This window comes from Nansenia antarctica, assembly GCF_963989245.1.
Source record: "Nansenia antarctica genome assembly, chromosome: 1".
Classification (NCBI taxonomy): Eukaryota; Metazoa; Chordata; class Actinopteri; order Argentiniformes; family Microstomatidae; genus Nansenia; species Nansenia antarctica.
The window spans coordinates 15988316-16014487 of NC_137674.1; the positions used below are offsets into that span (position 1 = coordinate 15988316).

Below are 26172 nucleotides of genomic sequence, written 5' to 3' on the forward strand. Positions count from 1 at the left end.
ATGCAGTGGACTAAAGCGAACACTTGAAACACTCTTTTAACACTCCTATAAAGAACTACAATACCCATAAAGTGTGTTAAAACAGTCAACGGTTTGCAAATCATTACACAGCATCTGTTCCATGTATTCATCAACATGAATAAAGTTGCATGTTTATAAATACAAATATGTATAGGCATTGCATACAAATCCTTGAAATAAAGAAATAGAAGCGAACAGTAGGGCTCTTGAGGGGAGAGAGAGCTGTTCCCATGCAGGTAACACACACAGTGTTTGAGAGCGGGTTTGTGTCCTGGAAGGCCTTGTTCAGTACTGTGCATAGAAAACAGTCAACTCACCTTAAAACAACAGAGAGGCAGTGAAAAAGATTTAGATATACATTAGTATGTGATGTTATTAATATGTGACGGAAACATTTTCGTCCGGAGAATACTGTAGGCTATTCACCTACTGTTCCATGAGTCGTGTGACACAGACGCGTCAACCTACAGCACCAAACAAGGCGCGAAAGGGCACACAAGCCTGTCTTTCTTAAACGGTTTATTTAATTACTGTTACTTATATTTGTAATGTTAAGGAAATATATACATTTTTGGATAAATTACGGTCGCCCCAAATGACTTTTTTTTAAGGCTGTGTCCTGTTAATTAAACTTTAAAAACACTAAAATCTCTTAATTTGGGATTTTTGCATAAATGCATGTGTACACTACATTCCAAATGTCAATGACCGTCAATGACCCATGTATAATCTGCCTTTGGTGGAACCTACCATACAGTACCTATATTTGGTTGAGTCAACACTTTTGTTAAAAAATGTATATTTGTGCTTGGTCAAAACCTACCATATTTCTACTATATCAGTGATGGATAGTCTACAACCTACCATATCTGTCTTTGGTACAGGTTGCCCAGGGTTTGGCGCTAGAGAGACAAGAGACTGTGCGCACTAGAAGGGTCTAGAAGAGTCTAGAAGGACCATGCTCACCAGGATGACCTTCTCTATCTCTTTGGACGGGCACCAGTGAAACATCCCAGTGGAATCATACTTCTTCACATTCAGGTCCATGTTCTCGATCTGTTCATTTCCTGGAATGAGTAGGGGATCGTGTCTACTGAGGGGCAAAAGAGAGAGAGAGAGAGAGAGAATGATGAGTTGGCAGACCTGGTCCCAATAGTTCATGCTAACGGTTTAAAAAGCTGTTTTACACACTGGCATTGAGTTTGAGAGTAAAATTCAAGAAGGTATAGGAAGAGAACATTTAAAGATTTGATCTATAGGAAGAGATGAAAAAACGATATTTGGAAGGTTTTACACGGTTAACATGACGGTTAGACCATAGTGGTTGATGAGGAAGAATATCACGACATCCTTCCTTACCTTACCACCGTAATCAGAATCAGAATTGCTTTCATTACATCAATGTACGGATACAAGGTGTAAAATTCTGGGGTACAGGTTCAATTAGGCCTTGGCATTGCAGTAGAAAATAGAAATACAAAAAGTTAAATGACAAGATGGATGATAGAATAAGCAGGATATAAACAACAATCAATAAAGAATAAGCGGGACATGGACAACTAGCTGTATATACAATAGCGTCAGAGTGTCAATAACAGAATAGCTGATAGTCAGCATATCAACATTCTTTTTTTTTGTAATCAATTATTTATTACAAAACAGTACACATGAAAAACTCACAATTATCACACCAAACAAAATAAGTGTCTGTCCTGACTTTTTTTTTCTTTATCTTACCCCCCCCCCCCCCCCCCCCCATGGCGATAACATCTCTTCCACCACCCACCTCCCCCCCCATAGTTCTTCATTACACTATATTTGGTATTATCATAAAATCATAACAGTACAATTTTACAGGTTACATCCACATACAACACAGTTTACGAACACAGTTTACGACACTCCATCACAGTTTACGTCACTCCATCAACCCTTTTATCTTTTGTATTGCAGAGGTCCATGTTTGAATTGTCCTTTCCTTAGCTCCGTGTATTCTGGCTATAGATTGTTCCATATAGAGTATGTCCTGGAAAGACAGCAGCCATTGTTTATGAGTAAGAGTATGTGGAGGGTTCCATCGTAATGCTAACATTGTTTGGGCTGCGGTAAGAAGCATATCAACATTCTTGATGTAAACAACATACTTGTGCCAAAAAAGGAGTGCCGGTTGCAGTGAGATGTGACACACTGTCATACAGTGTGCAATATGGTGCAGGTGGACTAGTCTAGAGTTCAGGTAGGTAGTGACCAGGTAGTCAGGTAGTCATAATGTATTGTTAATGCAGTGGGGGTGAAGTGGGGGATTGCCTTATGCCAATGCGTTTCCCATAGGAGTCTGATTGCTTGTGGGAAATAGCTGTTCCACATCCTCTGGGTTTTTGCCCTGAGGCTACGGTACCGTTTCCCCGACGGCAGTAGTTTGAACAATTTCCTGTTTGGGTGACTGGGGTCCTTGATGATCCTTAGAGCCTTGCTGACACACCGATCACTGTAGAATGTTCTGGACAGACTGGTAACACACAGCCGCTGATCTTTTCGGCTGTCTGCTCTGCCCTCTTGCAGCGCTTTTTCCGTTTTGGACAGTGCAGTTCCCGTACCAGGCAGTGATGCAGCCTGTCAGGATGCTCTCTGCTGTGCCTCTGAAGAAGATCCTCCAGTATCTTGGGCCCTACACCAAACTTTTTCAGCCTCCTGAGAAGAAAGAGGCGGCGTTGCGCTTTTTTCCACCACTTGGTTGGTGTGTTCATCCCGGGTGAGGTCGTTGGTGATGTGAACCGCCAGGAACTTGATGCTGTTGTTGTTAACCCTCTCTACAGCAGACCCGTTGATGCTGATGGGGTCTTGTGCCTGCCTCTTTTTCCTGAAGTCCACCACCGGCTCTTTGGTCTTGTCAGTGTTGAGAGCGAGGTTATTGGCCTGGCTGTACTGGGCCAGACGGTCAACCTCGTTTCTGTAGGCTCTCTGTAGGCTCTCGTCGCCGTCAGTAATCACTGTGTCGTCTGCAAACTTGTTACCGTGTTGGAGCTGTGAGTGGCCATGCAGTCGTGGGTGTACAGGGAGTAGAGGAGAGGGCTCAGAACACAGCCTTGGGGGGAGCCTGTGCTGATGGTCAAGGGGGCGGATTTCCTGCTTCCCCCTATACTGTGTCTCATAAGATTTCTACTTCCCCCCTTGCACTCCAGTTTCTGTTTCTCCAGTGTCTATGAAAAAAAAAAATATCTTTCTTTCTTCTTCTATCACGACAACTGCCAATGGCCCCTGGCCTGAGCTAGATTACTCTTCCTGCTACGACTGGTGAATTGATGATTCACTTGCTTAGTCAAATGTATCGATTGTAAGTCGCTTTGGAATAAGGCGTCTGCTAAATGCCAAACAAGTAAAATGTTGATATCATGTTTTCGCTAGTTAACTACACATTACAAATAAACCCTCTACCGTCTTCCACCATCCTTCAGCATCATTTCCCTTCACAATATGTCCAGATATAACAGCCGTGCCTTTTTTACCTACTAAAAGAGCCTCTTTACATTGGTCAAGCTGCTATTTACAGACAACGACCACAAGTTGGCCGCTTGTAAATTAGCCTGCTTCCTACACAGAAAAACGTCAAAATAGCTTTATATTAGCTTATCCTGATGTGATTTAGAAAATGTAAGGATACTGGGTGGTAGAACGCACATATCTAGGAAAAGTCATGAAAGGAGGGTCCTGAAATTTGATCGATATAACATGTTTCTTTACTCTCAGGGCTGTTCTAGTGTTAAAGCTCACCATCACTCCTGCCCTGACTCCTGAATGCCCTGCTAACAACAGTAACCGCTGTAATAGACCTGCACTTTAAATATTGAAGGAATTTGCCCAATCACGTTTCGCTTTCCCAAACTGATGGCCATGAATGTTTCAGCAGTGTGTCACGACCAAACAAGCCAATCCATAGCAGCGGCCCATGGAGTACACAGCATGCCTCCGTTGTTACACTGACCATGAAAGGGTCCTCCTGTCACTTTGGTCGTAATGGTTTCCGGCTGTGTTTGCCCTCATTCTACAAGACATGATCTTTTAGAGTTCCAGAGAAAGCCTTCCAGGCCAGAGAACTTCATAAGTGAAGCATCTTTAGGGCAATCTAGAGTAGATTGTCCTACAAAGACACTTAGATTTAGATTTAGTAATCTAAAAATGATAACCAAGGACTTCCATAAAACCTTGATACAAATTTGAGCTTTTCAAAAAAATTCAGGTTGAGAGGGGACGCTGGCGTTGCTTGTTCGCCGCTTCTCCGCCCGAAATCTAGGTGTAGCCTAATTGCAGTATACATAGTAGATTGTCCTACAAAGACACTTAGGGCCGGTTTCACAGACAAGGCTTAAGCCTAATCCTAGACTAAAAAACATATTCAATGGAGATTTTACATTGAAAGTGTGATTTAGTCCAGGACTAGGCTTAAGCCTTGTCTCTGAAACCGGCCCATTGACTTAGATTAGTCATCTAAAAATTAATTAGACCCCTATACTTTATTTTACATAATCTTTTGTTTCTTTTGATTATTACTACTCAATCTTTTCAGTTTCTAAAGTGTCTTTGAGTGTCTAGAAAAGCGCTATATAAGTCCAATGTATTATTATTATTATTATTATTATTATCTTTCTCTGAATGCAATAGTGGACACCGCTCTGACTGAGTATCGACAGAGAACTCTGTATTTGTTGGCACTATTTGTTCATCACTGGTAAAAAAAAAAGAATTGTGTCAAGTAAAGACATTGATTGTTACTATGGAGTATTCCGGGGATTTCCTTGCTGATGTAGCTAGCTCTGATGAAACACCATAGGACACTATTTTAGTGTGCATGATGACACTGGTGAGTCTTACTCTGTAGCTTGTTCTAAAGATCAGGTGAGAAGGACCACAGAACCTCTGAGGATGATAGCCAGATTACAAAGACCAGGGAGACAGCTGTCTCTCTCTCTGTCTGTGTGTCTGATCATTTGTTGTAAACCATACAAAGAAACAATACATTGGGTTCTCTTGACCTCATCACTTTCCAACAAAGTGTAACAATGTGTGGGTACAGTGTAGGTGTAGCCATTCCATGACGTATTACATACAATAGTTAACAAATAATACACAAATAAACAGTAACTCCAAATGCGTTTTTTAAGTAGAAATGAACCGAACATTATACTTTTCTCCCCCAAAAAGGCTATGGCCATTAATAGGCTATATATAATTATAATCGTATCTTTAAAAATAATAATAAATAATAAAATGTGGCCTGGGGTGGTCCAGTGGTCTAGCACCGCGGTCTACAGTGCACACATATGCCCATGTTGGCATGGGTTCGAATCCGGCCCATGCCCTGCTGACATGCCTTCTCTCCCTTCTTCTCCTTACTTTCCTGTCTCTCTTCACTATATCTGCCCAATAAAATGAAAAATATGAGTAGGACTGCCCCACTCTGAAAAAATTACTTTAAAAAAAATAATATATATATTTAGGAGGGAGATGACATTAAATAACGTGTGGAACACATCCTGGGTATTTGACATAGATCTCACCTCTCTCACATCAACACTCTTTCTTTTTCTATCACCAGTGTCACTCCATGACACGTTCCTTTGATGTGCACCCCTCCTTCAGCCTGCATGGCTTTCATTAAGAAGTGCAACATAAAGAATGTGTCAATTAGTTGCCTCCCCGCACCCCCCCCCCCTCTCTCTCTCTCTCTCTTCCCATATCATAGTATGGAGATGAAATCAGTCAGAACATGTGCTAATAACACTGTCAGAATCTAGATACGTTTACACCCCGGCTGAATATTTCGTTCTGTGCCTCGTGTGCAGCAGCAATAGCAGCTCACTCCATGAGCCCCCCTGTCACTTCAATCTGCCTGTGTAGGGGCTGACTGGCTGACTGGTTGACTGGCTGACTGGTTGACTAGTTGACTAGCTGACTGGCACGTGTAGGCAGGCAGGCAGGCAGGCAGGCAGGCAGGCAGGCAGGCCCACTTTACACAGGCACCTCCTCCTCCTCTCTCTCTCTCTCTGCCGAGACAGCTATCTCTCACACAACTGTCAGCGCTGTGACTGCCTGCCTCTGCCTGTCACAAGCCCCGCGCGCCTCAATCTCCATCTCCGACACCCCTCCCATCCGTCGACTCGCTCGGGGGGGGACCAGACATGACATTTGTGGCGCTGAGCAGCAGTGAGGGGATGTAGGCGTACCCTCAGCAAACGGCATCCTGACTTTACAGCAATTAGCCACGTCTCAGGACAGCCATGAGGGGTCATTTGACCCCTGTGAGTAAAGAAAAAAAGTTATATCTTTGCACTCGATCAAATTTCAACTCATCCTTTCATGACTTTTCCTAGATATGTGCGTTCTACCACCCTGTATCCTTACATTTTCAAAATCACATCAGGATAACCTAGTATAAAGCTATTTTGCCGTTTTTCTGTGTAGGAAGCAGGCTAATTTACGAGTGGCCAACTAGTGGTCATTGTGTGTAAATAGCAGCTTGAGCATTGTAAAGAGGGGGTCATTTGAGGCGGCTCTTTTAGTAGATAAAAAGGCACGGCTGCTCTAGTGTTAAAGTGACACATTGTCCAAATCACCTTACGGACGCGTGAGCACGTGCAAACAGCTTCCAAATGTCTTCTGTAGATCAAAAGCTAGATAGCGCTAGTTTGAGGAGTTTACCCTGAGTGACATATTTGGGGGTAATCATATCGTTTTGAAAACTACAAGGAAGGGAGTGAGCGTAGCGCTTCCGAATGAACTACTGCCTGGTTTGTTTACTTCCATAAGCGACGCACTAGCGCACACATCCATCACTTCTGTTTGCTAACGTGCGTCTTAGCTTAGACAAGCCTCCGTGGCTGGCTAGGAGCCACAACCCGCTATGGGCGTAGAATTTCAATCTGACATATTACTGGGCATTTTCTTGGTTATTTGCTGGGTTTCTGTATACTATATTTTCTCAAATTATTTTTATTATATATATACAGTATATATCCTGGTTATTTAGACAACAAAAAACACTTGTGATGAAACACTCAGTTGTGGTGGTCATCTGTGAAATGTGAATCATCAGCTTTTCAGTAAGCTACTATGTGTACTGTAGCTTACTGTGGCTGTGGGCCTACAGTAGCCTAGACTACCCTATAAGAGACTGTGGGCCTACAGTAGCCTAGACTACCCTATAAGAGACGGTGGGCCTACAGTAGCCTAGACTACCCTATAAGAGACAGCAGATAAGCCCAGTTAAAAAGCCTCTGCCTCTCCCTCCCTCAGTGTAGATTTCAAAAAGAGTTGAGTTATTCCAGCGCATCGCTTGGCAGTCACAAGCCTGGGATGGGCGTGCTCCCCCAATCCCTCTCTACTCCGCTCCCCCAATCCCTCTCTGCCGGGCTATGAAGGCAGCCTTTCGCTTTGAACATTTTCCCCATCATGCAAACTGACAAAGGCATGCTTTTCAAAAACCCACAGCCAATCTGTTGATCATTATTTATTTACAAAGGCCTTCAGGCTGCAAGTCCTGTAAAAACCATACTTGATATGGTATACTGTATGCTCGCTAGCTTGATGCTGTGTGTGTGTGTGTGTGTGTGTGTGTGTCCCTCCTTGCTTGTAGAATAAAGTCTCCCTAAGGCTACCTCAAACAATCACTTTTCATTGCGCATAAAATCCACCTTGTAAAGCGTAAGTATTTAATATATATGGTGTTATACAGTATATAGACTGGGGGGGTGGGAGGGGGGGGATGCAGCTGTGATGGGGTGCTGCTGTGGTCTGTGCTGGGTAATTTGATGTTTTGCTGAGGGCTATGACTTGAAAAAGCCTACACCTAGAACAGAAGACCTGTCATCCCAGTACCCAAGAGCCAGCAGAATACAGAAGCACCCCTAAAGCAGAGAAAACTTTGACACCGCTTTGAAGCATTTTTCAAAACCGAGTAAATAACTCCCAAGAATTATTATCACTGCGAGATCAAAGCAGAGATGCATATATTACATGGCAAACGGGGGACCAACTCCATGGCAAAGGAGAGAGAGAGAGAGAGGGAGGGAGGGGAGAAAAAAGTGTTTTGTGCTTTAAGTTAAGAAACCAAACTAAACACCCCTGTAAAACTTAAGCAGTTGCCTGGAAGTGTGCCAATTTCTCGTTCTTTTGTAACAAGTTTGTTCTTTTTTAAACAAAGGGCATCTCAAATGTTGCTCTCTTGTAAAACCTGACTGAGGGCTACGGCTCTGTGTACGGCTAATGGTTTGACATGTGTGAGGGCCTTCTCTAATTGCTTGTTTTTGTTGAGAACCAAGGGCTAGCTTAGCATGGAGACTGGACCAGTACCTACTGTACAGTGCTCGGACGCCTTCTTTTGACTGCTGCTGAAAATGCCCCAAGGGGACCTTACTGTAACTAACTCTGTCTTACCAAGCACACAGTACCAGAGGTCAGCAGAGAACACACTGTACCATAAACAAACCAAATAGAAAATCAAATAAACAACAACATCAAACAAAAGCTTAAATTAATAGCATCACCTTTCTTTTCTTTTTTTTTTCATATTGTAGGGCTACATCTGAGAGATACGAATACACATTTAAAATATATTTAAAAAAAAGACTTTGATCTTCAATGTTATCCATTTTATGTTTGGTTTGGATGTTCGAGCTTTAGTTCAGTCACTGCAAAATGTTACATGTTCATTGAAATGACAAAGATCTTTTTCCTCGCTTGTCAAGATTAAAGTTCTATCTAAATGAAGGGAAATAACATCAAATGTATACAAGCCTTCTTATTATTTGATAACGTTGCTTTTTCGAATCGTTGATTCGAGATGATGAGTTTTGAAAACACATTCCGTGATGATTCTAAAATATACTGTTACTCTTCAACTTCAAAACACATCGGGACTCGCATGCCAAAACTACACCTCTCAATTAATGATTTCATATTGTATATTTATAAAGTACACAGCCATAACAATCACTCTCGTTTCAGTGGGAGCGTGCCTGTGTATACTGCCTTTGCAGTCTGGCGCCCTTTCCTCTCAGGGTGTTCCAGGGCGTTCTCAGCCATCTCGCGCGGTCGCAGCAGTGTCAAACCTAGCCCCTTTTATCTTTCAAAATCAATTAACTGGAATTTAATTCCTAAGGACAGGATAAAAGGAAGGTAATATTGGAATTAATTTTTGATGCCGATGATACATCTCGTATATGGCTGTAAGGACCGAAAAAAACACTACCCACAATAGAGGAGGAGCCCCGGGGCAGAGGAAAGCACAGAGGTCTCTGATTGGTTGGCGGTGTCATTAGTGCCAGCCTTGTTTAAGAAGTACATGTGGACAGGACTGGAGGGGGGGGGGGGGGGTGACAGCTGAGACTTTAAAGGCAGAGCATTTTTCAAATGGCTCCTCATAGTCTCTTTCATGACAGGGATATTTCAGCTCTGTCATTAACTGTTGACAGCACGCCCGCCTAAACACCCCCACCTACCAGCCCCTCTCTCTCCTCTCACTCTCCCTGTCGTCTCCCCTCTCCTCTTCCCCACTCTCATCCACTCCTTCCCCCCACTTTCCTCCTTCGCTCTCTCCATCCCGCCATCCCTCCCTCAGTCTCACCGTCTTCCCTCTCCTTTTCTCCATTCCCCCCCTTTTTTCCTTGTTCCCACTATCCATATACCATCAAATTCCATCTGTCTCTATCTCCCTCACCCATCAGCACACTTTCTGACACGTTTCTGTTTGAAGGCTCGAGGGAACATCGAATCAATGTCTTACCTCATCATTTTGGGCGAGTTGCTGGGTGAGTTTCTCATTCCTCCGTTGCGCTGCTTTTTTTTGGGCGACAGAGTTGACGGGTGTTCGTCTTCAACTGCAGAACACATGCAAAGAGTGTCAGAGTACGGACATGTGGGGAGGGTGTCATGTGCTGGAACTGACATCTCAAAGAACACAAAAGCCAACACTCAATCATCATCACCCAACAACAAAAAAGAATAAATAAACGAAAATAAATTAATTAAATTAAATTAAAAAAAACTGTCAGAGTCAGAGAGAACACCTCCCAAAAAATAGAAAGAGAACATGTTAGTAAGGACAAAGGTACATTTGAGACAAGGGCAGAACAAAAAAAACACAAATTAACAAATTAAAAGACCTGGAAAAATCACTGTAGGCCCAGTCCCCCTAAAAAGAAACATTATGGTTCTGTTCCCCTGGACTGAGTAATACGCTGTATTATATACGCTGTTCCAATCTTCACACTAGCACACCAGGTTGAATGTTTGGCCAACACATTGCTTCATTCATAGGGGTATGCTAGTGTAGATTTGGAATGCAACCTATTCTACAATATCTACGGTTGGACCTATAGCAGTCTGCATCAGTGGTGACCATGCTTCCCAATGCCAATCAGTGCCATATGAATAAAACATACTGTCGTGGTCAGTAGGGGCATGGGCCAAAGCAATGAAACAGATAACGAGAAGATGATGATTCTCAGCGGTTTGTTTGGGTTTGTTTTGAATGGGATGGCTACGTGGCTGATCCCCCCCAAACCAATCATTCCAGCTCTAACTCCCAGAGCACATGGGGCTCTTCTACTGGTCTATACTCCATGCCATGAGAACCCTGAGGACTCAACAAGCATCCCAGAGTACCGCATTATACATGCCCAAATAGCACTCTTAACAGGACATGATTGAGTAGCCTATGAATGTCACAAGCATTAACGGCTAGCAATGGAACACACCATCCGCCACTAGATGAAGGTCAACAATAACTTGGATTTTTGTTTGTTAATACATATCAATAAATAAGAACTGAGCTATATATCAAAAGCAATTTATGAGGATGCATTGGTGTGAATGCATCATAAAAAAATAAACCTGTTGAAAACTGGATATTGTATATCCCCTACCATTTTGTCATTCGTTGATCACGGACATTGTGCCACCTTCACGTTGTTACTGTACACTACGTTTTGATGAGCTTGATCTGTTCAAACCAAAATGGTTTCCTGTCAACTTATTATTTACTCAGTTGAAGTTTTCCAACTTTTTCCCATCAAGCCTAGAGACAAGCCCAGGCCTTCTCTCTGTGAATCTGTGTCTGTTTCTCGAACATCTGTCTTTTATCTGTCTTTTATCTATATTTTATCTGTCTTTTCTACTGTCTAGGAGTTCCAGGGCTCTCAGACAGCCTCCTGGGCACGTCCATGTTCTCTAGGCACAAATGCCAATCCCACTGTCACTTCAAACCCCATATTAGTCCTTTGGTTAGGAATCAATACCACAGCATGATATTAGTGGAAAATCAATTGCGTGCTGCAAGCGGTGACTGCTCCAAGCACAAGGAATTTCATTGTCTGAGCGCCCCCATTCTAGACTGTCACCTAATTGCACATATCATAAAATATTTTTGGGGAAATAATCAAAAAATGCCTCCTATTAAATCGCCATTCTCTGACATTTCAATTTGGCAGTCGGTCATTCTGAATAGCTAATATCACAAGTGCTTTCAGCTTTACAAATACATCTCCCTCCTCTAATTCACTTTCAAAATATCACAGTATCAAACGTTATTCCCTGCATTGTTTTATAGTTCCTATGTCCTCCTACTCTTGCCCCCTTGACCCCCAAACTAGGCCTAGTTCAAAGTTAGCCTGGTTTATTCCCGTAAAAAAAACAACGCCCCACAATTAGACAATAAATAAAATGCCCTCCGCATTCAAGGTGATCATATATTTTGTGTGACTGTCAGAAATGACATGATGTAGTTTTTGCAAGCTGGTCTGACAGCAAAACAAGCTTCTTTCCCATGGAACACTATCCTGTATTTAATCGTCTATGGTCAGCGCAGCACCATTGAGATGTAAGAAAAAGAACGTGGCAAAAAAAACTGCAAAGGCGTCGAAAGACAAAAAATATTACAGGTACACATGTGGATAGAACATGTGGATATAACTCCATGCATAAGCTCTTTTCCACGCTTACTCCTATGCCACATACCGAAGAGTCTACGATACATAACAACCTTCTATCTGTTCTGTAGACTTGGTCTCTAATACTCAGCTAGGCAGTCACACACTCACACACACGCACACACACCACACCCACACACCACACCCACACCCACACGCACACACACACACACACACACCCACACCGCACTAGCTGTCGCATTAGAAAGTGCATCAAGGCTGTATACCATGCAAAGCAGCAGTAGCATTAGCGGCAGGGACGCTAGCTAGGTAGCTAGCTGAGTTACAACTGTGCAGCGCGAAAACCCTCATGCAGACAGCACAGGGCAGCAGGACAGGACAGGGTGTTACTAGACTGATGCATCCTGCTAAAGGGGGGCAACCTACAGGGCCCGCTGCCAGAGAGCAGAGCCGCGTTACTGGGGTGGTAGCGGTATTTCACCGGCAGGCTGCGGGCCCGGTTCAGCCGGCTCTCTGCCAGGGCCCGGCCCACCGCGTCCCCCCCACCGGGGCCTGAGATACTGAGGCGGGACACCCTTGCTCCGGGCCCCCGCCCCAGACCCCCCCCGCCCAGAGGGAGCAGGCTTCCTTTACGGTTATTAACGAGGGGGACAGCGGCCGAGCCCCGGGGGGCCGGGGGGTCCTGGGAGGGGTGTGGCGCTTTGGGGTGGAGCGCGTTAGAGGTGATGGAGGCGGAGACAGGGGCGGAGGAGGAGGCGCAGTTGGTGATTTTAATCGATCGGTTTGGAATAGACGGTCTAACTTCATCCTTTACTGTCAAACAATGGAGAATAAGAACAGTGAGAGAGAGGACTAGGATAGCGACTTCACAATAGTTGTTTTGCCGTGACAATGCAGAACAAAAGCTTGTGTATTACAAACTTCTATGTGTTATTGTTTCAGCACACCAACCATTTCAGCTTCAATGTTATGAATTACATTTCAGCTTCCTATTCAGCATGTAAATATGCTTCAGTAATAATATTAGACTATATGCTATAGTCATATTCTATAGTCATACTGTATGCAAGTTATAACATTGAGACAAAATAAAATGTTATAAAAACACTGTATGATCAATTATTGATATATGCCCTGCATGTGAATGAAACGATAAATAATTTACTGCCGAAAAACTTAATGTGATGTTCATTGTTGGAGCATTTATTTATATAAAAGAGACTCCCTTTTTGTGGCATCAAAGCAGCCGTCATTTTGTGAATAATTGACAACGACACCTCGGTTTTACCTAACACCACTTAACCACTTGGCATACGCTCACAGTGAAATGTTCAATATGACATTTGCTTTAGCATTCCTAATAAACATGAATTAATTAAAAGGCTTCTTCTGCTTTTTTTTCTCTCTCTCAGTTCGGCAACAGTGTGATAGTAGTAACACAGCCCGTCTGAAAACAGTTGGGCCAATTCTAGTTCAGTGCGGTCTACAGAGTCAAACCATACCTTGACCACAATAGACTCTATACGTCATAGTAACAGATTAACATGTTGTTCTGCATTAAAGCAAATGTGAAATATGCAATACACTTGTACTTGTACGTGTACTTGTAGGCCATATAAATACATTGGCATAATAGAACAGCACTATGCTGTATTTAATAGTGGAAGCTAACTAAGTTCAACACACACACACACACACACACACACACACACACACACACACACACTCCCAGCCTTGCTAACCCTGCAGAGTCCACCCCTAATGCCATCTGCAAGAGCAGACAAGAGGGCAGGAGAGAGACGGAAGGTGAACCAAACATGAGCTCTTAAAGTGGGGGAGAGAAGGACCCGTCGCCCCCCCCCGTCCCCCGTCCCCCCCATCTGTGGGTTGGGTTGGTTATTTGGTCGGGTACGGTGTGTGTGTGTGTGTGTGCGGTCGTTCGGGTGGCCGGGAGCGATAAACAGACGTTTATCCCTGCCGTCAGCTGCCTCCTTGATTTACAGGGCGACCAGCGATAGCGGGTGGATTCATCTGGCCCTTGTCAAACACGCCCAGCGTTAGAGCGTGCTCACGAGCCCTGGCAGGTCCACTGTGCACTCCTGAACAACCCAGACGGCAACTGTCCCTTCCTGAAATGCTAATCACATGACGGGGCCATCACACACGGAAGCCCTATCAGGGCCTGAGTCCCCCCCCCCCCCCCTGTGCACATTGGAGGTTGAGAGAGAGAGAGAAGAGGATACTGTATTCTAAAATTGTTGTGTTGGATTTTGTATATGGGCTATGTTTTTTGGGGGGGGTAAAAATACTACGCCTATTGTATTGTACATAGTTAAATTCTCTTTTACATTGTATATATTATCTGAAATGTACAATTATTGTCTTAATAGTATTCGTATTGTGTTTATATTCATTGTTTTATAGTATTGTATTCTTTTTTAAACTTTGGTTATTCTTATTCGCATTATCATTGCAGTTAATTCTGTTTCACCACGGTAACAAAACAAGTATTCAGTAATTATCACAAAGACAGAAAGCAGTGTAGTATTTGCATCTGAAATGATTCAAACTGTTGGATAAAAAAACAGAAAACAGGAAATTATGACAAACAAATAGCATTTTAAAAAACATTCACATGAACTTAAGAAGAAGGATAAAAAAACAAAAGAGATTACATTTAGAAATGCTATACTTATACTGTACACTGAAAGAATTACCTAAATTGCAATCTGCTTTGAACCGAACCCCCGACTCTTTTTGACATCCACTTTTCCCTGGTGTTGTAGCGCCATCTGCTGCTAGAAGCAGCACAATACAAACACAACTTTAAAGAGCTGAACACATAATGTGATGGAAAAAAGAGCATTTGCCTTGTAAAAATGTGTTTAAAAAACGTTAAAGTTATACACTTAAAGATGTTTTAAAATTAATTAGCGCAGTCATATCAGCTACAAACTATCTATACTCTGATGCAAGGGGGGGGATAACACGTCAGTACTGTAAATCAGATTAGTCTAAACATTATTGGTCAAACTGTTGATAAATCGTTGTTATTATTGGGCCTCTGTTAATCAATTCAACCAATCATCTACAGAGACATTAAGATGGCAGCTTAGCATTCTAACACTAACAGGGGGAAACGAAACAGGGCAACCAAAAGCAAACATAGCATCAGTATTAACAGTAGGAGGGGGGGGTGACATGGTGAGGGGGGACTAGTGTGGGTCTAAACACTGGGGTACGCAGAAGCAGGATGGGAGGAGGGGGAGGGGGGGGGGCAGAGAAACACACTTACGTGATCTGACATATCCATTATACTTATATTTGGCTGAGAAGAGTGCAAGAGACAAATGACAGGTTACGTGGAGGAAGAGAGGGATGGGAATGACAGACAGACAGACAGACAGACAGACAGACAGACGGACAGACAGACAGGCAAACAGACAGACAGACAGGCAAAACAGAAAAATCAAATGAATTGGGATGGATATTACAGAAAGTGGGTTAGACCATCTAGCACTGCCTAAGGCACATTTGAGGTTGCATGAATGAGAGCTTGACGGGGTGAGAGGACGGATGGCATAAAGCAGATGGTAACAGAGAGGAGGGTGGGGTGAACTGTTTGAACACAGAGGGCAGGGTAGGGATGGGGGGGGGGGGGGGGGGGGGCGGGGCTGTGTAGCTTTTCCGAAAGTGAAAGGAAACTGGTGTGACTTTAAAACAAAAGCCTGTTCTTATTTTTCAAATGAGCTGAATCGATGACTCTGAAATGTGCAAAATAACCAGATATTTGTTTTTATGGAGCTATGGTGGTGGGGGAGGAGAGGGAGTGGGGGGGGGGGGGTTTGGCTTTCATTGTATTCGAGTTTTCAACTCAAACATGACATCCAGAATGTTGAGAAAGACACACAGAACATAATGAGCGCAGACTGCGGACAGAACAGACAACACAACCCACCCACCCGGACGGACGGACAGACGGACACAACATGGCTACCATGGCTACCGCCATCTCTGAAAACACACACTGCAATAACCATCTCTAATCAACCTTGTAGCTTACGTCCAAAAACATTTCAACAAAGAGGAGAAATGCTGAGATGAGGAAAAAGTGACATATATTTGTATGAAGGACACTAGAGTATCTAGGCGGGGACTGCTATGTCAAGTTCATTGAATGACCTTAGCAACAACCCACACATACTGCACCTCCAACCCACTTCGGACTTTGAGGAGGGATGCCAGTATCTAGTTTAGTAGCTAAGTATTCTAAAGAGAGCCCTAGTCAGAGATCTGGCCAGCCTCCCTGCTCTCTCTCCGTTCTAGAGCCTCTCTCTCTCTCTCTCCGTAGCAGTAAAGGTCACAGCCCAGGCCCCGGGGGGGGGGTCCGGAGGGGCCCTCAAACAGGGACCGGTACTGGCATCTGTCGTCAGCGATCTGCCCCGTGCAACGACAGAGGCACGCTAGGCTAACCGGCTGGCATCTGTGTGGCGTAGAGTGCGGGGCGGAGGGGAGAAGGGGGGGGGGGGACCAAGCTTGCCTAGTGGACAGGAGCTGTCAGGACAGGTTTGGAGACGGACCAGCAGGGGGGTTGGGGGAATGAAAATGCAAACATAATTTCCACGTCAGGCTGGATAAGGGGCCTCTGCACTGAGATATACCCCCCCACCCCCTCTCCCCCTCGCCCTCCCCAATGTAAGGCTTGGTCTAACGTTAGCTCCTCTGTCAGCTAGCCCCCAGCCTCTAGCCTAGTTCCAACCATAACCCCACAACCATCCCCTCTCCTCTTAAGGCTACGACACAGCTGCACAAGTAGTGATGACGACTAAGATAAGACCCCAGAAGAGGTGTACGGTGGGAGAAAAACAAAGCCCAGAGAGACATTCAACTCGATATACGACTGCTATAAATACTCTTGTATGACTATTGCATTCTGTCCAGAGAAGACAGGAATCCTCTGTGTATTTTTTACTGCACCCACAAACAATTAGGACCGCCTAGAGTACTGTCACACTTTTTCTTGCTCCCTGCCAAAACTATCTCCCTCTCTCTTTCTTTCTCTTTCTCACGTATTCTCTCTCTCCCCTTCCCTCCGGCTCAACTCATGGCTAAAAGGGCGAAGGAGACACAAAGTCTGCCTCTCATGCATCTCATTTTCATACTAATAATTCTGCCCCGACTACGAGAGTGCCATTAGTGTACCCAAGACTGCTCTCACACTCGGTGAGAATACAAATGAACACGACGCACAGTGCCAGAGTTCTGAGTGCCTTCATCTGTCTACAACAGAGTGCTTTTTTTTTTTGCTATACAATACACGTTGACATGTCTTGTAAAAACTGCAGCATCTTGGAAAATGTCTATTCTTTATGATTATTATTTATAATGGTTTTCATGATCATGTCTATGTGTATTCGAACTGGCGAAGAACCTCGACATCGTTGTGTGGTCACAACACGCAGCACACAACCCAAAGACCCTCGTAACATAAAATGAAATGTCAAAAGAAAAAACAATTAGTCTATCCACATAGGGAGGGAATCTAGTTCAGAAGTCAAATTAAGTCATCCAAACCGTCTTTACTCGAGTCTGCTTTACCAAAGAGAGAGGGAAAAAGAAAAAAAGAAGAACAGGAAAAATCTAGCTCCCTGATCCCTGATGAACAGAGCTCACTAAACTCTCACTTTGTCAGTTTGAAAAGAACACAGCATCCAAGACAGGAGAGGCTTTCCTTACAATCCTCCAGAGGACAGAGGGAGGGAGAGAGATCACTAACAACATAATGACTAGTAATTGGCTACCGAGGGATATCAGCACGCCCCCCCCCCCCCCCGCTGTACTACCCCCCGACTAACCGTGGCGTGTTTGACACTAATCTAGCCTGAGCCTCTCCAGACGGTCACGGAATCTGCGTCTGACCTCTGTGCTTTGATAGCAGGGCCTACTGCTGTCATGTCTAGTGGATGGACGCTGGAGCGTTCCCCACATACTGTACGCAACAGGAGAGAGAGAGAGTAGGGGGGGCGTTGTCTTCCCATTCTCCTCCACTCAGCTAACTAACCTACGGACCCCAATCATTTGACCTTCCCTCCAACAAGCCCCGATCACTTAGAAGCTCCCCTCTCTTCTCTCCTCCCCCTCCTCCCCCTCCTCCCCGTTCCTCTCCTCTCCTCCCCTCCCATCTTCCCCGCTCCTCTCCTCCACTCCACTCTGCTCTCCTCCTCTCCTCTCCTCCCCTCCCATCTTCCCCGCTCCTCTCCTCCACTCCACTCCGCTCTCCTCCTCTCCTCCGGCTCCCCTCCTCACCACTCCCCTGCTCCCCTCCCCTCCCCTCCCCTCCCCTACCCTCCCAGAGGAAGGGAACACAAAGCCTTCCAGACAGGACACGGACACTCTGTTTGTCTGATCACCGAGAGAGAGAATCACCAGAGAGAATCGCAAAGTGGGAAAGAGAGAGGGGACATCTGCAGAGTAACTGCTTCTCTTAAAAGCAGCTTTTAGAGTTTATCTCTTTCTCTTGGCTGGTTGGGGCTCTAATGAGTAACATGACTAGAGGTCATTATGATGGGCTCTGCGAGAACGGTTGAGGAGACAGTTCCATGAGACGGGTCATTTTCATTCTCTCTGCAGGCCTGAAGAGAAACTTCTAACTTTTCCCAACTATCGTAAATGATTACTTTCTCGTTGAAATATATCTCGCTTTCCAGTGATGAAGGGGGGGCTACAAATTCAACGACAGACCACACCACTCATGTAGACTAGGAGTCATATCAAATAGGAATGATACACTCCAACCGTTAAATGGCATGTTGAATTCCATATGTAGAGGAAATCTGGCAAGGAGAACATAACTATTGATGCAGTGAACTCAGGCGACTGCATGTCTAAGATAATGGCACAGAAGTAGTCTATATCCTGAATGCTTCAAATGAAATAACTCAGAGATAGTCTATATCCTCTATGCCTCAAATGAAATAACACAGAGATAGTCTATATCCTCTATGCTTCAAATGAAATAACTCAGAGGTAGTCTATATCCTCTATGCTTCAAATGAAATAAGTGGAAACATAACAGAGCCATAGCAAGGAGGTCCCCTGGACTTGGCAAGGCCTTCAAAACAAATAAAGATAACACAACAAAAGACAAAAACATCTTCATTAACAAAAACGGCATAAAATCTCAAGAAACAGTCCTTTCAACATAGTGACAATTCCATGTGGTTATATATACATATGGTACATACCTTATTTGAAACAATATAGACACCAAACACCAACTCAATTAAGCACTGTCACCACAAGAGTGCTTGACTCATATAGCATGCGCTAGCCACACAGCTAACACCTACACTGGAGCAGCATAAAGCAACACCACCACATAAATAATACACACTACTGTACTACTACTACTACTAATAACAACAACAACAACAACAGTAACAATAATAATACATATACATATACATATATGTAAATAAGACACGGCTACACCAGCTATGGAATCACGAACAACAAAACACGGCACATAGACGACGCCACAGATACAAAACAAACACACACACACACACACTCAACGCACACACACGCGGCTCACACCACAGACATAGAACAGCATGTGTTGGGGCGGAGGAGTAACTTACAGGCACGTAAAGTGGTTGCGCAATCATGAACAGAGACAGAGGAAAGTGGGTAGGCCCTCTGAAGGGAGGAGTCCATGTTACTATGTACACTGCCTGACATGCAAGAGCAGTCTCGCTCTGAGCGGCCGCAATCAAAACAACATGCCAGTTTCATTTGTTTGTAGATGGACATCTTGGCTACAGTCATGTGTTGGGATGAGAGGAGAGGAAAAGCAGCAGGTTAATGGCAAAAGGAGAAAATACTCATCCGGGGGAGAGGGGGGGGGGGGGGGTCGGAAGGTAACTTCATAAAGGAGATATAAAAGTGCCAGCCTTAGTTGCCAGCTCTCACAGGCTTGACCCCTCCACACCCCCCCTTCCCCATAAGAGGAGACCGGTACTAGGGGTGGACATACCAGGAACTATCTGGGTAGCTCATACTAATATACCTCTCGTTATATTCCTATCTAAATATTCTTGAGACTGGTAGCTTTGTGTTTGTTTGTGGTTTTTACATGACCAAATCATCCCAAATTCCATTTCGGCATCGCTAAAAGTTTTGATACATTTTGAAAGATGTTGGTGCCCAGATTGACTTGGTCTCAGGATAGGGGGGGGGGAGAGGGGGTCAAGCTGTGTCCTAAGGCTGATAGTGCCATAACAGGTTAAAAGGCAAAACATGACAGTGGGGTGGGGTTGGGGGAGGGGGAGGGGGGGGGCAAGGAGGGGTGGGAGGAGAGAGGGGTCAGGGGGAGGGAGGGAGGGAGGCAGGGAGGCATTCAAGGAGATAGAAGGCATGGGGTAATGTCTTCAGCAGCAAACCTCATACAGTATAGTCATACAGTGCAACCTCTATCCGTACGGATCACGTACCTGTATCGCGCCATGCAGCCTGGAGCAGTCTGGTACAGGACATAACACTACTCTACTGGCTGTGCTGGGCATACCATGCTAGACTTTTGTAGTTTAACTACAACACTCCCCTCCAGAGTGGCTTCACAGAGAAGTGTGTGTATCCAGGTGTGTTGTTGTGTGCTAGTGAGTTAGTACACTATGTGCCAATGTGCATTATGATGCAGCAATTCATTTGGTGGGTTATTCGCTTGTCTGTTTCTGTCCTGTGAGTGCAAGTCTCATGTATGTGTGTGTGTGTGTGTGTGTGTGTGTGTGTGTGTGTGAAGCCTCCAGAGAGAGGGGGGGGGGGAGTGGTAGTGAAAGTCTCCAGAGAAAGTGTCAGTAGATTGCTGTGACTGTGTCTAGAAACAGTCCCAGATCCCCATTCTCCCGGTGCCAGTGTGTACCGACCGACGTCTGTCTGTCTGTCTGTCTGTCTGGCACCATCATAGAAACACACACAAGTCTCTGAGGAGAACAACTTTCACTTTCCCATTTTAAACCATATTTATCTGTGGATAAGGGAGCCCAAAAACAAGGTGACCAATTTCAGTGTCTTGGCCCAAGGGCAGAGAATGGGGAGCGTGGCCTGGCTTTGATCACAGAGGCATCATGGGACTGTTGTCTCCTATGAAGAGATAGCATGCATAAAGTGCTTTATGAGCGTTTTTTATAAGCATGCATAGAGAGGCGGCTTCGATCTTGGCAAATAAGAGGGGGGGGTCGGGCGCGGGGGTGGGGAAACTGTTTTTTGGGTGCGGAAAGAACAGTTTGGAGGTGCGGCAGCGGTGGCGAGCAGCGGAGAGGCTGCCCTGCTTCATGCGGAGAGAGAGACCCGTTACTTCAGAGCTTTTGGGGCTGGTCATGTTGGAAGACAGGACATGTACTGTGTGGACATGTTGGGTAGTGAAACATGGGGGGGGGGTGGCTGGGTGGAGAACATGAGACAAGATGGATGTGTTTGACTCGAATGATTTGGCAAACACCGTTGACCTGATCTTAGGACATCCTTAGCGAAGATAGGAGGCTCTGCTCAGCGGTGTGTATGTTTTGTCCTAATTCAACATTGAGACGTGACAACACTAAGACCGAAGTCGTCAGGGGAACCCAATGTTGATACTGCTACGGGGGGAGTCCTAAAATGGACTCCATACTACCAGGTCCAAGTCAAAAGCAGCCCTATTCAGCAAGAATGCAATAAGTATAGTGTTAACCTAGCGAACGAAAATGACACTTAGAATCAACGGAAAAGAAGAACACACGGAAATACTTCAAATTACGAAATGAAACACCACCACCACCACCACCGCCTTAAAACTGTCGTTGTCGTACCATAGTTGCACTGCACGAATGGAAGTAGAGGAATGCGCAACACAAAAATGCTGTTTTCGCCCTAAACACAGACTTTGTGTACAGACATCCTTCACTCGACGACAACCAAACCTCAAACACCACAGACCGTAGAACAAAGGTTTAGCACACGCAAATGGGATCCCTTGAGCTAAGTTGGATGAGCGACTGATATGATAATGAGACACCAAACTAGCCACCAAAACACATCCTGTTGCTCATTGCATTCTTGCAGAATAGGTTCCTGAGGATCTCGGTGGCAGTCGGCTACACTCTTCAGACTGGTGCACTGTGGCACAACACCGCCATCTACTGGCCGTCAGCTAATCCTGCAATAACAGCAGGGAGACTGTGAGCATAACAAGGCTGAACGTCTAGAATTGAAATGCAGGGAGGCTGGGGGGGGGGGTCGACAGGGAGACTGGCGGGGGCGGGGGTGGGGGGGGGGTTCGACGACGACATTTCAATTCTAAAAGCAAGACTGATGATCTCAGAGTTTTTTTTTGGGGGGGGGGGGGGGTGAAGCACAGGAGGGAGGGCCTGTGGGGTGGGGGGGAACAGATTGTTTTGATTGTGATTTGGCGACATGGCTTGTTCGTTCAAGAATTTCAATAACTTGCCACGACAACACTTTCCGTTCTCTGGGAAATACAGCAGTGTGCAAAATGGCCTCTGACAGTGAGAAGACATTGAAATCTAAAAAGCTTAGGAGTTTTCTTCTTCTTGGCTCTGTTAAATCCGTGACTAATGTTCCCGACATCAGTCTGCGTGTTTGACAGTTCAGATTGTCACCACATTCGTTTTTTTTTTGGGAGCGTGACATGTGGAAGGGTTTGGTGGGGTGGGGGGTGGGGGGGTGGGGTGGGGGGGGGGGCGTGGTTAAGGACTGAAGGAGAAGCTGGTGACACGAGCCTTAGCTCTGGTTTCAGCTACAGATCAGTTTGGTTTAACGACCTGATCTGGAGGGAAAAAACTGCTGGCGTTGTTTTTAGTCAACAAGAGTTCATGCGCTCCTCATACGGGGAAAAAAAAAAAATCACACTCCACGTTCTAATCTTTTCCAGTCAGTCGGCAACAACTGACTCGGGAGCTCTGAGGAGACTGATGCTTGGTGTGAGTTTTGGTGTCTGCTGTGTAGTTTCTGGCCTGGGTCTGAGTCAGTGTAGAGATGGAGAGGTGGGGAGGAGGATGCAGAAGCTACACTGGTACATGCAACATGGATAACAGTTAAAACTATCGGCTTGAAGAGGAGAGAAGAAGAAGAAGAAGAAAAAAGAGAGAAGAAAACACTCGCACTGCACTCTGGGTAACAGGGAACCCGCTTTTACTCACAATAAATCACTACCCGAGAGCAGTTACAATAAAATGGTGTTTCCACGGCAGCAGGGGAGAGAAAATACATCAAAAAGTATGTCAATGGTCATAAAGAACATGAAGGAAAAACAACCACACAGAAAACACAGCAGAAGATAACAAGAGACACACTTCCATTATGGTAATGGACCCTGTCGAGATAAAACTTGGAAGATCACATGAAAGGATGGGATGTTGTTTGTTTTTTTAAGACATGGAAAACCAAAAAAAAAGGAGATATAAATAGAACAGTTTGTTTGAGTGTGCAGTAAGGCTAGGGGAGAGGTCAGAGGCGGTTCTACCTAGCTGACCACTTGAATCATTGAATAATCATCTTGAATAATCAAGATGACACATGTAATCAAGATGACACATGAACCTACAGTAGATACCGTGACTTCAACTGAATTCTATATTCAGTGGCTGACATGTGGGGAGAAGTGCTTACTGTACATGGGTCAGGAATAATATTTGTAAGAAATATCATTTATCAATTCATATTATTACCAATGTGTTGTGTGCCTCAAATATATAATAGGTGTGTGTATATATAATGTGTAACCAGTATACAATATGGTATTTGACGTGGCCTCCTATGACATTAGCTGTCATTGGGAATCTGATTTGGCCAATAGGGTGTCTGGTTCTGGGTGTGGTGGGGGGGGAAGGGGTGGGGTGGAGGAGGGGCGGTGGAGGGGGGGTGGAGGTATACTCACATCGCTTGCAGCCACACTTTTTGATCCGTTTCGGGTCTGTGATGTCATCGTGACAAGCTTTGCAGTAGAAAAATGCTCTGAGAGAGAAACAGCATTGTTAACATCCTCCAATGACCCCTGGACTTCCTGACTTAAGGTGAGCTGGTGACAGCGGCTTTCAGCTACAGATCAGTGTGGTTTAACGACCTGATCTGGAGGGAAAAAATAAGCTGCCTTTGTTTTTAGTCAATAAGAGTTCATGCGCTCCTCATACGGAAAAAATAATCACACCCCACGTTCTAATCTTTTCCAGTCAGTCGGCAACAACTGACTCGGGAGCCGAGGAGGAGACTGATGCTTGTGTGAGTTTTGGGTGTCTGCTGTTCTTTCTGACCTGGCCTGAGTCGCGTGTAGAGATGGAGGGGTTCAGAAGCGACACTGGTCACATGAGCACTGAGTTCCTGATCCCTCCCTCTCCTAGGTGCCTTGTCAGCCAGTACCAGCCATAAACCTGGCTTATGGTACAGCAGGCACGTGGGGGCGAAGGGGGGCAACAACCCCTGTCCCTGCCCCTGCCCCCCATGCCTCTGCGCCCGAGTTGTTCTTTAGGTTTTTATGTGTTACTGTTTTTCAATAAAGTATAAAAATGTCAATATGTATTGTTTTTTCCTTATTACTGTGGGAGAGTGCATTCATCCAATCCACCAAGCAACTCAAAACGAGAGTGAATACCAACAGAAGAATATTGCAGGGGTTTTTGGCACATTTCTTTGGGCCTCTACCCACACGTTTAGCTGTGTTGCTCCTTCCACGAATGCATGATCCTTACAAGTTGTACCTCGTCGTAAAGGTGACTAATCAGGCTTTCCAAAGATATAAAAAACTATACCAATTGGTATTATTAAAGGGGAGGAATAATCGACCGAAATAACGTTTCCAAACTTTTTTTGAGGAGTTTATATATTTTTTTTAGAGAGAGAGAGAGAGAGAGAGAGAGAGGGAAATTCAAGCACTTTCAATGACCCAAAACTTTTAAGACCTTGATTTTTTTTCTCGGAAATTCACAAACTTTCAAAGATTTCAAGGACCCGTGGGAGCCCTGTGTGACGGATGGTGGGGTCGTAGACCGTTACCTCTTCACTTCTTTGGCATCGCTGGCGATGAAGAACCCCAGAGTTCCCTCCTGCATCTTCACATGGTTCCCCGGGTTGATGAGGATGCTGGGTAGTCAGAGAGACAGATGACATCACGCCTGTTAGACGCTGGACTGGCCCAGCCCATCACACTCAAACGTTCTAATCAAGAGGAATGGTACAGTCAGTACACACACATCAACAACCCTCTAGCTACCCTGGCCACTGGGCTAGTCCCATACGTCAACGGAATCACAACTTCTTTTCTGCTCCGGTCTTTTAGGAGAGCAATCTTGGGGAGTCAAACAATATTGGAGTGTGTGGCGAGAAAAAAAAAACACTACTCCACTTTTGATGCCAATTATTTGGTCTGTTCACACAGATAAGACAAAATGTTATGGACGATGATTGGTTTGTACATTTTAACTACCATATTTTCATTCTTTAGCATGGTTCTGGTTGTCTCGACATGAGGAGGACAGAAGGGGGTGCAGGGGTGGGGGTTGTGTGTGGGGGGGGGGGGGGGGGGGATAATTAAAATTGTGGTCATGGTGTGGTTTCAGTCTCATTGTTGAAGATCCAATCATCTTGTCAAACAGATGTTGTGGTTGGTGTTGGTGGTCACTGGCGCTGTTACCTGGGTTAGTAGTCGACAGTGGAATGCAAGGGAATGATCAGCCCCTCTGACTACTACTGTGTGGCTAGCTACTGTGTGGCTAGCCAGTGGCGCCGGCAGCCGGAATCCTGTACGCACTGTGCGTCCAATTTTCTTTAAAGGACTTTTTTTTTTTTTTACTGTACTTTGACTTTGACTAGCCTAGTTATTCTATTTTTAGTCATTATTTTTGCATAATCGTTCTGACATGGTTTGTTTTTGTGGACGGTACCAGCTTGGAGTTGGTTGTGTAGGTCCTTTAGCTAGCTAGCTAACATTAGCATTATTGACCCATCCAGATCGAAAAAACGGATAACTGTCTGTACTTTTGTACGCTTTCATCCTGGCGGCAGTGTGAGGGGAAGGATTCTCCACAAGATATATGTAAACATCACCGAACTGCATCTCTGGCAGCGACTTCGCTGTTTTTAGTGATTGAAAATACTGCGGCGGGTGCTCTATATGGATCGCAAGTGTCCAAAATGTGTAGTTTGTTCACATATGTTTGTT

At 44.8% G+C, this 26172-nt stretch overlaps 1 protein-coding gene across 3 annotated transcripts in view; it reads right to left on the bottom strand.

Moving 5' to 3' along the window:
- kcnma1a (potassium large conductance calcium-activated channel, subfamily M, alpha member 1a) overlaps positions 1-26172 on the bottom strand; it is a gene marked incomplete at both ends in the record, with an annotated part of 185528 nt that overhangs the window by 22154 nt on the left and 137202 nt on the right. For 2 of the 3 annotated variants that reach the window (XM_080542819.1, XM_080542818.1), the window contains 4 exons: positions 988-1111; positions 9800-9893; positions 23896-23972; positions 25008-25094. In XM_080542819.1, coding sequence (XP_080398945.1) covers positions 988-1111; positions 9800-9893; positions 23896-23972; positions 25008-25094 — 382 coding nt within the window. Of the gene's footprint in view, positions 1-987; positions 1112-9799; positions 9894-14680; positions 14762-15258; positions 15292-23895; positions 23973-25007; positions 25095-26172 lie in introns of all 3 variants that reach the window. The other variant, XM_080542817.1, reaches the window with a different exon arrangement.